The 12,171-nt window shown below is 35.2% G+C and overlaps 3 protein-coding genes and 1 non-coding gene across 4 annotated transcripts; 1 reads left to right on the top strand and 3 right to left on the bottom strand.

Annotated features, from left to right (window-relative positions):
• The first annotated feature begins 1,777 nt into the window (after positions 1-1,777).
• NDAI0Ftrna1W lies at positions 1,778-1,850 on the top strand. Its single transcript is given in 2 exon segments — positions 1,778-1,850; positions 1,814-1,850. It is a non-coding gene; the product is annotated as a tRNA-Trp (tRNA).
• A 1,641-nt stretch (positions 1,851-3,491) lies between these two features.
• NDAI0F01940 (sugar porter family MFS transporter) lies at positions 3,492-5,147 on the bottom strand (the record flags this gene model as incomplete). Its single annotated transcript, XM_003670707.1, has 1 exon — positions 3,492-5,147. The coding sequence occupies one exon, from the start codon at positions 5,145-5,147 to the stop codon at positions 3,492-3,494; it is 1,656 nt and encodes a 551-aa protein (XP_003670755.1).
• Positions 5,148-7,312: 2,165 nt separating this feature from the next.
• NDAI0F01930 (sugar porter family MFS transporter) lies at positions 7,313-9,007 on the bottom strand (the record flags this gene model as incomplete). Its single annotated transcript, XM_003670706.1, has 1 exon — positions 7,313-9,007. One exon carries the CDS (start codon positions 9,005-9,007, stop codon positions 7,313-7,315), a length of 1,695 nt encoding a protein of 564 aa, XP_003670754.1.
• A 2,141-nt stretch (positions 9,008-11,148) lies between these two features.
• NDAI0F01920 (uncharacterized protein) lies at positions 11,149-11,874 on the bottom strand (the record flags this gene model as incomplete). Its single annotated transcript, XM_003670705.1, has 1 exon — positions 11,149-11,874. One exon carries the CDS (start codon positions 11,872-11,874, stop codon positions 11,149-11,151), a length of 726 nt encoding a protein of 241 aa, XP_003670753.1.
• Between the last annotated feature and the right edge of the window lie 297 nt (positions 11,875-12,171).

Below are 12,171 nucleotides of genomic sequence, written 5' to 3'. Positions count from 1 at the left end.
GTCTTCTATAGCAGACACTCGGTGATTACCAAATATGGGAGGAACTTGAAGGAATACCGGCACGACGCGACGCGATTGATGAATACCAAATTAGTCAATCGATTCATATGCCAACGATAAAATTGTGGTCTCGTATTATCTATTCTACCATCGACGGAAATATATAGACCCATAACTCGAAGTGTCGTTTTCTCTTTCTCCTGTTATTATTTTTATATTGTATTATTATTTTATATATACATTTTATTTACTATTTATTTTTAATAAACCGAACTTTTTTACGTACATTAGAACGAGGATATTAAATTACTCTTATTATACTTCATATTTAACACTAATCTTAATCTACAATGGAGTCTTACAATTATAATATAACAGAATTAACTGGAAACGCTACTTCCGAGCGGGAATGAAATGAACCTCAAGAGTTTGTTAAGTTAGTGTTATCTTGTAATTTCTAAGTTAAGAATTTGATCTAATATATAAAGGTTACATGGGATGAAAATTGTAAAATATGGGTTGGATACTTGTTTTGAATCTTAAAGTATTAAAATAGAGAGAAGAATATAAGATTCTTACAAATGTATGATTAGGGTTGCTTTCTTTATATATAATATAAATAATAACTAATAAAGAGATATAAATAACTAACTAAAATACCAATAATTCTAGTTCAACTTTCAGTCCTTTTATTTCTTTCAAAAATACTCTTTTCTTCAACTTTATCTATTCACTCTCCTGTACTAGTTAGCTTAGATAATCAAGGAGCTTATTTAATCTTATTTTCGTTCTGGAACATTTAATAATTTAGACCATGTACTGGATACTGGCCGTATTCCTTTAATCTTGTTTCGTTCTGGAACACTTGATGCTTTAGGGATCATATTGTATAATAGGCGTACTCCTTTATTCTTATGTCATTCTGTTTCATTGTAACGCAGTGCTCATAAATAGTTCTGAACTTCAAAAATGAAAACAGATGGCTTGGTGTTAATATAATAGGAATAGGATAAGGATAGGATAGGATAGGATATGATAGGATAGTAATAGAATGGGACTAGAATGGAAATAGGAATAGGATAGAAATACCGGAAATAAAATAAAGTTAGTAGGATCTTCTTTCCACAGGCCCACAATTAGTTGTCTAACATAATTATGGCTTAGGATTCTGTTAATCAAGTAATCACTTATTAAATCAAACAATTCTAGAAGTTCATATAATATCTCATTGAAGTCATGCATTCATAAAAAGAAAGCTCATAATCAGGAACACCGCCCTCAAAGTCCTTTCGATTAAGTGCTCCCCAGGACATTCTAAATACTTGTAGGTTTGATTGGGAGAGACTAATCCAGAACGCCTAAGTAAACACTCAGCAGAATCATACAACTTAACTGACCCAATACATAACTCTTGTACGCATGGCCGGCCCAAATTGTAGACGTGGCTGCAATCAAAAACAATCTTAATAATAATAAGATAGCACTTGCATGGCATTCGACTTAATTCAACAAAAGATTCTCAATTATAATTCAATAAACGTTATACGGCTGCAAATATGTACGGTGCATAACTTGGGTCATTACTTCGAAATTCACAACTTTATAATAATTTTGACTGCTTTCATGACAGTAATTACTCACTTACTTAATAATACAATAAAACATACTTCTGTGTGACACTTGTAATTATCGCCAATACTTTGTATTACTAATCGGATATCTTACAAAAACCAATGAAGATGAAGCGGTGGCTCAATGGTAGAGCTTTCGACTCCAGTTAAATCCTGGAATTTCCAAGGAAATTAAAGATTGCAATCGAAGGGTTGCAGGTTCAATTCCTGTCCGTTTCATTTATTTTTTTGTTCTTTTTTTCCAACCCGATTGGCTCTGCCGGCCCGCTGAAAGTTGTCCCGGGTAACAGCCTCTTCCCCTTTTCCGTAATTTTCGCCTCCCTTCCCCTTCCCCCCCCCCCCTGTTCGCGTCTTCTGTACGTACGTAGTTCCCTTCACATCGAATTGAAAAGCATCGCATCACTTTAAGTTTGATTTTGATTTTGATTTTGATTTTGATTTTGATTTTGATTTTGATTTTGATTTGGCCGCAAAAAAATTGCGGTTGGAATGGAGACTCCACTGAGGGTGATGATTGGTCTCCCCTTCTGAGACACAGCCGTACAGGCCCCCCACCGTATCGGATTTTAGGAAATAAGAAAGAGGATATCTCTCTCTCTTTTGCTGTTCTGTCTATCTTCTTGGAATACAGATATCTGGGATATTTCCTCTATTGTCCCATCGACAAGGTAGATTGTAGATATCTTGTCTAGTCTAGTCTACATTGTGGTTTATAGATTGTTCCTGTTTAGTTTATATAGCATCTGTACTTTTGAATAGATATTATACTTTTGTATGGGTAACTATAATACAAGATAAATCTTATAAAACTGAATTAAAATCGATATATTTTATCATACCTATCCTCCTCTCATATCTATATATCTATATATATATATTAGCAGAAAAAGCAATTACAAAAAGGAACCAAAAATAAGCAACCATGTCAAGGTAAGTCTTTATTGCATTAACACCTCAAAACGTCTCCTATCCGTATACTAACAAAACGTTCTACCCTGTTCCTGGTTATCGTTCAAAATAATACAAAGAAGTAAAGAAGAATATCCTCTAACTACGCCACAAAATGATAATGAATCTAATAACAACAACAATAACAAAGTAAGAAGATGTTTTAATTGTTGTGCATCAAAACTGAACAATTTAGCTATCTCAATAGGCGAAAATATAAACACAGCAAAATCATATCTCATTACACAATCTTATAACTGTTTAGCCAGTACTGAACAATTATTCTATTGTTTATTCCAAGAATTACAAAACCCTGTCGTGTTAATCAACGTACTATTAAATTATTCATTCATTCATTATATATTAAAGGGTTATATCACTTATGAAAAAAGATTCTTGAAAGGGAAATCAAATAATGAAATCTTAATGACTGTTGGATCAGGTGTCGCGTTATTGACTTTAGATGGTATCATTTCAAAAAAATATTATTCAAAATTTGACAAGAAGAACAAATAGATATACCAAACGTTATTATTTGTTCTTCTTCACCTTTTTCTATTGTTTAACTTCTCATTTTTATACCTTCTTTTTTTATATTCTATCAAACTATCATCATTACATAACTAACTAACTAACTAACTAACTAGCCAAGAAAGTACTATGAGTCCATATTATTTACTTAAACCGTTGGTTTTTCTTTATTAGATCATTATGTAACTTAGTATTAATCAGAAAAGAATATATATATATATATGTATGTATGTATTTATATGATTTTTACCTTTATTAAAATATCAAATATTTAAAAACAAACAAATGGTGTACAATCACCCAATCAAATGACTATTGATGCTTTTCTTCATCTTGTTAGTGTTCATCTCTCACTTTCACTTCGCTTTCTCCCCGTTTAAATTAACCTCTTCCTAACATTCTCTTATAAAGTGGCTTGTCATCAGTAGCTAAAGCATCTGCATCATACGTATCTCCTCTTTGAGATGGTGGAACCCAAGATGCAGATTTCCATGATAAAACACCTTCCTCCCACATAACATTGATGTCATCCAATTGTAAACCTTTGGTTTCTGGAACGAAAATGAAAACATAAAACCATGAAAATACAAGACAGCCTAAGAAAACATAACCGTAATAGAAATTAATTGCACCAGTAATGAAAGGTGTGAAGAACCCAATACAGAAATTCCACATTTGATTAGAAACTGTACCTAACGCCATACCCTTGGCCTTAACTCTCAATGGGAAAGATTCAGAGATAATAACGAATGGAATTGGAGCCCAGGTAGTAGCAAAACAGAAAATAAAGAAACAGGAGAAAACGATCATACAGTTACCAGCACCTTTGGATGATCCATTCCCTTTACCATGAGGCCATAATCTTGTAACACCAACTGATGCAAACACAACCATACAACAAACCATACCAGCAGCACCCCATAATAAACAAGTACGACGACCATATTTATCAACAACATACAAAGCAACAAATGTAGAGGCAAAATTCACAATACCGAAAACAATAGACGTTTGGAAAGAATCCTCTAAACCAACTGCTTTGAAAACAATAGTACCATAATAAAAGAAATAATTAACACCAGTTAATTGTTGTAATCCCAATAAAACAACACCAACAACTACACGTTGGAAAATCTTATTCTTAGTTTCAAATAATTCCATCCAACGTGATGGGCCACCTGCATGTTCTGCCTCTACAGCAATTTGAACCATTTCAACTTCTTGAATGACAGCTGGATCATCAATTGTAACCTTGTTTGATTTAGCAACAGATCTTTTAGCTTCTTCGATTAATCCATTCTTCACTAAATAATGAGGAGATTCTGGAACCAAAAACATAGCACCAAGCATAAATAATGCCCAAGCAAAACATAACCCCAATGGAACTCTCCATTGAACTGAATTGGAATGTTTCTTAGTACCATAATTAGTACAATAACCTAAAAAGATACCAAACGTAACCATCAATTGATAACATGAAACTAAAGTACCTCTTAAATGTTTTGGAGATACTTCAGAAATTAACATTGGCGATAAAACAGCAATACAACCAGCACCAAGCCCAGAAATAATTCTACCAATAAGATATTGGAACCATTTCTTAACTGACGCAATTTGAATAACAATACCAACCATATAAATGGAAACAGCAACAACAATACCCTTTCTACGACCAATGGTATCACCTAAACGACCTAAAAATACTGATCCAATGGCACAACCAATATTGAAAATGGAAACTAATAATCCAATTCTAACTTTAGATAAATAATGACTACCATCACGATGTTTACTACCAAACCGACGAATAAAATCAGTTTGTGCCATAAACCCACCAATGGTACCGGTATCCCAACCAAGAATAAATCCACCAAATGCAACCATTAAACACATAATGAAAACAGCAACATATGCTGAGGCTGGTTTTTTGGGAATTTCAACAAGTGGTGATCCATGCTCTTGTTCATGGTCATATAACGATGTTTGATCTTGCTTGATCTCATTGGACCCCAATGAATGGGAATCTGATTCAGGCATAACTACTTGTTTGTTTTTTGTTTTGTTTTTGATTTTTTCTAAAGATTATCTTGTATTATATTTAATTCCTTTTTTTTTTTTTTGTATGGGAGTATCCCTTCAAGAAAGTATTAAAAAGGTGAAGCATAAGAATTTAAAGAAGTTTGGAAGTTTGATTTCATCCCAGGAAGTATATACTTCGATATTTATAACTTTTTGCACGAAAATTTCCAGTCCAGTCAGGAACTGGATCAAAAAATCATTCAACGTCTGACTATGTACATTGGTAGAAGAAATAAATCGGACTTATCCAAGAATGAACACTTACTCTTGAAGGAAAAGAAAAAACAATCCGGGGAAGAAACTAACACAGACGATTGATTGTTCCCACTCTCATCCTCTCCAAAAAAAAGAAACAACTTTCCAACGATAATATATTGGTCTGTGCTTTGACCTGAGAAAACAAAAATGTGATAGATAGTAAACAGGCAATGTAGCTGGGAGGGGTAACAGTTTCCCTTTCCTGCTGACGTACTTAACTGAACGTTAAGGAATGCTAAAATATCTCATACCCCATATTGATAATTCACGTCGGTAATAACATGTCAAGTGAGTTTTGACGTCAAACAACATAAACAAACTTTCGAAATTGCAATCCTCAAAACACAGGTGAAATGGGGCACTACTAACGTGTTGGGTTGTAATATCACTAGAAGCACGGGAATAACCTGTTCAGTTACTAAATTATTCGTAAAAACAACAAACAATCGGACTTACCAATTGAAGATCTTTTTCCGTAGGCACCCCCACCACCCGTATATTCGGGCATCGAAAAACCCAATTTCTTTTTGAAGGGAATTCGATATGTATATTACTTGTTTTCCGAACGTTACGAAAATGTTTTTAGAACATGTAACCTTTCCTTTTGAAAAGCACCATGAGAGACAGGAAAATTAGTTTGTTTCCTTGCATGACAACTAACCTAAACTTACCTTACCTTGCTAAACCCCACCGTCGGCACTATTCTGTATGTAAGAGATGATCCGTTCAAGAGTTCTTGTCGTTGGTTTCCTTTTTTTTTTCACTTTCTTACCTAAGAAACTGGTTTCTCATTACCTGTTATTGACTAACGGTTACCTCGACCGAACTTGCATACCCCACGGTAGCGGCCATGTTTCATTTTTCCGTCGGCCCCAGAAAATTGCGTAGTCTATTCCGGGTTTTATCAAGTAAGCTTCCTCTTGAATCAGGAATGTACACTTAAGTTTTTCCACGGCTGTACGTACGTTCGTAATTTGTTCGCAAGGTAAAAGTTTTGTGACTCAGGCAACACAACGCGCCAGCCCGTCGTCGAGTCGTCTTGCTTTTTCTTGGCTAGGCGGGTAGCGCTGCTCGGTAAATGCATTTTTTTTTAATTACGGCTTGGCGTAAGTCTAAACTTCAACTAAGTGGAATACTACATACATTATCGGATAATTACTTACTTTGTTTACGGTGTCTTCTTTCATTATTTCCGCGAGTGGTGTACTTAGGGGATATTTTTCAATTCGGGATGAGGGTTCGAACAAGAAGATACTCCCTGCTTCTCTCGTGGCATATATCTGGGTAGTCTGGCAACTGCGGTTCTTCAAACGCCTAGTCTTGAATATATTTACATATATATTAATTTACAATGCATTCCAAAAGATCTTGCCACCTGACCTAGTAGCATGATACCCTACGTTACTTTAAGCCGTTAAAATCATTATAGTAATGATTATCAGATCTTCAAGTAATCAGTTGGCTTACTTTCCGTTAGGTACCCCAAAAGGTAAAATATAATCGGGAACGAAGCTCCACAACGAATTTTCCTTCAGAGAGAATGGTACCATTTTTCTATTTGACTTGTTCCATTGAGATTTTGTACAAGGTACCTAGTAACGTGACCTAGGCTACCTAAAGAACTTCCTTTTTCGCTTTCTTTCGAAAATTGAAACATTGAATTACGTACACTGTGTGTTAAAGAACAGTTGTTGGAAAAAAAAAAGAAATTTAGAATGACATCATATTCTATTAGATATTTATAATTAAGTATATATCTTATATAATTGTAGGTTTGAATATCTTCATCAATATTAGAGTTGAAAAAAAGGAAGGGGGGGAAGTAGTCATTAATCATGAAATATTAGGAGTTCGGCTTTTATTTCTTAATTTTTGCTAAAGATTCTCTTGTAAAGTGGTTTGTCATCAGTAGCTAAAGCATCTGCATCATACGTATCTCCTCTTTGAGATGGTGGAACCCAAGATGCAGATTTCCATGGTAAAACACCTTCTTCCCACATAACGTTAACATCTTCCAATTGTAAACCCTTGGTTTCTGGAACAAATGCAAACACGTAACAGTAGGCAAAGACTAAACAACCCATAAACACATAACCGTAGTAGAAATCAATAGCACCGGTAATGAAAGGTGTGAAAAATCCAATACAGAAATTCCACATTTGATTAGAAACTGTACCTAACGCCATACCCTTGGCCTTAACTCTCAATGGGAAAGATTCAGAGATAATAACGAATGGAATTGGAGCCCAAGTAGTAGCAAAACAAAAAATAAAGAAACAGGAGAAAACGATCATACAGTTACCAGCACCTTTGGATGATCCATTCCCTTTACCATGAGGCCATAATCTTGTAACACCAACTGATGCAAACACAACCATACAACAAACCATACCAGCAGCACCCCATAATAAACAAGTACGACGACCATATTTATCAACAACATACAAAGCAACAAATGTAGAGGCAAAATTCACAATACCGAAAACAATAGACGTTTGGAAAGAATCCTCTAAACCGACAGCACTGAAAACAAGGGTACCATAGTAAAAGAAATAATTACAACCAGTCAATTGTTGTAAAGCAAGAACGACAACACCCATTAAAGTACGTTGGAAAACTTTGGTCTTGGTATGGAATAATTCAGCCCAAGAAGCAGTACCTGCTTCTCTTTCAGCATCAACAGCGATTTGAACCAATTCAACTTCTTGAATAGTAGCTGGATCATCAACTGTAACCTTGTTTGATTTAGCAACGGATCTTTTAGCTTCTTCAATTAAACCTTTTTCAACCAAGTAACGTGGAGATTCTGGAACCAAAAACATAGCACCGATCATAACCAAAGCCCAGGCAAAACATAGACCTAATGGCACTCTCCATTGGACTGAGTTGTTGTAGTTCTTAGTACCATAATTAGTACAGTAACCTAAAAAGATACCAAACGTAACCATCAATTGATAACATGAAACTAAAGTACCTCTTAAATGTTTTGGAGAAACTTCAGAAATTAACATAGGAGATAAAACAGCAATAGCACCGGAACCTAAACCACCAATAATTCTACCAATGAAATATTGGAACCATTTGTCAATAGAAGCGATTTGAATGACAATACCAACGATATAGATACTAGCACCGACAACAATACCCTTTCTACGACCAATACTATCACCCAAACGACCTAAGAAGACAGACCCAATGGCACAACCGACATTGAAAATAGAAACCAATAAACCAGTTCTGACTTTGGACATATATTTAGTACCACTTGGATGAGTACTACCGAATCTGTTAATATAATCAGTTTGAGCCATGAAACCACCAATGGTACCAGTATCCCAACCAGATATGAAACCACCAAAGGCAACCATTAAACACATGATACACACAGAGGTATAAGCAGAAGCAGGTTTCTTTGGAATTTCTACTGGAGCAGCAGCTTCATCAAAATCACTGATGTCTTTCTTGGTCTCGGAAATATTGTCAGAATGGTATGATCCTACATCATTGTTAGATTCAACAATTGTGGAATCTACCACATTTTGTTCGCTCACCTCAGACATTTTTTTTTCTTTGAACAGAGGTTGTTATTTTTTTTTTGCTTTGTGTATTCAAAAGGAGATGTACTCTTGAATTGATGTTTTGTTATTCTTAAATTGTGTTAAATCATAAATGGCAATTGAGAAGGAGATTGGTATGATTTCTGAATAGAATTAGCTTGGGTATTTATATTATTTTTTTCTCCAGATTTTCAAGATCAAATTGATCTCCCAGAAACAGCAAACAAAACTCTTGGAATCAATCTTCTGTGATAAAGCTTTCCTGTAAGGACAAGCAATGTCATAATAAAAACTCGTACTGACAGTTTTTTTTTAATGTGGGGTCAATTCTACAATCATAAGAAACATGTGTAGAACAAAGATGTATCCTGTGGAAAGAAAAGTTGACATGTATTGTGTGGCACACGCTATGTGTCCTGTTTCCCTCGATAAAAGTTACAGGAGTTATCACTACCTTCACGTAAATATTCTTCAAGATCCTTTGCTATAACTTCGGTTTCGAACTGACAAATGTCCATAATTTGGAATAATCCTTCGTACAGCAACCTGTCAAAGACAAATTCGATAGTAGTACTTAAGTTAACGCCAAGGACATAACACCAATTGAGTTTCAAACTAACAAACATACGTAGAAGATCCTTGGATAAAACCTCTTCGAAAAATGAAAGTTCAAGACATGTTGCATGGAACATCTCACGTTTTCTCCTGTGTATAGTCGTAGCTTGTACATTGAAATTGCACCCCACACTTTTTGTTGACTTCAAAGAGCGGGGCCCCACGGATTTACATACAAGTTGTGTCCGTTTGATCCTCAGCCTTATTCTTACATGTCTCTCAAGAAAAACCTTGTCAAAGAAAGTTTAAAATCCATTTGTCTAGTTCTTTCTCCACTTTTCATGTACTGTCCTACCTGGGTATGTTCCTTTCGTGAATGTCATGTTCCCTTTTTTTCTTTTTCTTCTTTTTTTCCGTTTTCCTTCGAAAAATAAATGCAGGCACCGGGACGGAGAAACCAATGGTGTCTGGATGTATCCATTAAGTCCATTGGAAATAGGAAATAGGAAGCAAAAATGATTGGATGCAAGGATGTAAACTCTAACTCCAGCGGAAATTAAAAAAAATTCAGGATTTAACAGCTTCATAAAAAGATGCAAGATTAAAGATATATTCATTCACTAACATTATAACATTAAGTAGGTAAGTTGGGTTATGCACTTGTACATTTAGCCAAGTCTCCTTGTTCAGGCAAATTTTGCTGGTAAAACCTCGTACAAAAGTAGACATTTGATGTAGAATTAAAATTTGTTTGTCATTGATATTCGCCGTATCAGTGTTTTGTTCATTCCTTCTTCAACATTCGGAACTCTTGAACTTCGAGACTTAAAAAATCGACAGACAAAACTTTCTATATGCTAAAATGAAAGTGAGAGTGGGGGATTCTTCTTGGAGAGTAAATTAGTAGGGATATCAAATGGCTCCAAAATTGGGATTATAACTTGGAATTCCTTCTGAATATTAATAGAAATCTTGCTTCTAATTTCAATATTTAGCTCCGTCTGCAAAGTCTTCGAACAATTCCTTTAACTGGAGTATTGAGCATAAACGTACACAGTAATAAAAAAATATTCTCCCTAATACATAGAATAGATATGGGAGATTGATTTCGTTGTTCTAAACCATACGTAGGTCGGGAGGTCTAAAGATGGGATAGTATTAGCTGAATACCAGTCGTACCCGAACCTGACTACTAGATAACTCTGGAGTAACAATAAGAAGTAAATTACAGCTAGCAAGATAGATAAAGAATTAAATAATAGATCAAATATTAGGTAACATACTAAATAGTAAACACAATACAAGAATATGAATAACTGTAATGCTACAACAGCTAATGACTACACCGATGAACCCCAAGAAAGAAGACCATAGAGTAGCCCAAGCACCTGGCCTTATCAACCGCTAATTAATGAAGTCAGCATAATCCACAGGTTTAAGCACAAAATTGTGAAATTTGAATACTATGTAGTAGGGTTGCTAAATAATACAGTGATCCCTAGGGATTAGCTTTGTTCCCAAAACCAAGCAAAATTTGGATGCATCACTATAACATTGCTATAAGTGTATAGTTGAATTTGAGTCGAAATTTACGCAACTATTGAATGATTAAGATCATTCGTATGACTAGAGCCATTATAAAGCGTCAAGTTATATCCAGGGACAAAAAATGAATTATCTTCTGCAATTGAACCTTTTCCAACTTCCGCAGACCCTTTCCACCATTGCCAACTGCTTTTTGCACCTTCCTGAGCCATACCAGCCGCAAATGAACCAGATACCGCACTAATCGCAAACGCTGCAACACAAGCAGCAGCTGTAACTTCATTTCCTGAGCTAAACCATAGTGCTAAGGGGGATGTAGAGCACCTTTCCTTTCCAATCCAGAGGGCCCCACAAGCCATATACACAAATAATGTTACAGTAGCTGTGTAAGCGAAAGATTTAAGTCCTCTTTTTGAAAAAATAGTCATAATGGTAGTCACAGGAGTAGTACATGCTGTGAGAATAGAGAATAGCATGATTACACATGCGAACAGTCCAAGAGTTTTCCGAACAGCCGATATGTGTAAATAGCTAGGTTTATTGAATTTTTCAATATCCTTCTTATGATTGAATCTTTCTAGGACACGAAAACCGTCATGATGAGTCACCTCCAAGGGTATTTTCGTTTGCTTACTTCTTTCGATTACATCCATTATCTTGCTCTGGAGGTTCAAAAACAGGGGAGACGAAGTAGCTCGAATGAACTGCATCATACCGCTACAAGAATATTTATTGCCTTTATACACTAAACCATAATATGCTGGTGTCATCGGACCGAATAAACTTCCTCGGACTCCCTTACACGCCTGTGACGGATTGGGAGCGGCATTTTTGAGAGAAAGGTAGGGTAGATATCAAAATTTGGAGATGAACAGGTTTACTCTACTCTGGTTATGGCTTGGGATAAGGAGTAGAAATAAAATGAAATAATAGTACTCGTCTAATATGCCTTTATATTATATTTTTCATAGATTATATAATAAAAAAGATGGATGTGATTAGGATTGATTTTGGGTTGGGTTTAGATTAGGATTGGATTGAAAATTATCGGCAGGAATTAAAAAAAG

Source organism: Naumovozyma dairenensis, chromosome 6 (assembly GCF_000227115.2).
Source record: "Naumovozyma dairenensis CBS 421 chromosome 6, complete genome".
Lineage (NCBI taxonomy): Eukaryota > Fungi > Ascomycota > Saccharomycetes > Saccharomycetales > Saccharomycetaceae > Naumovozyma > Naumovozyma dairenensis.
This window is presented reverse-complemented; position numbering and strand designations above follow the sequence as displayed.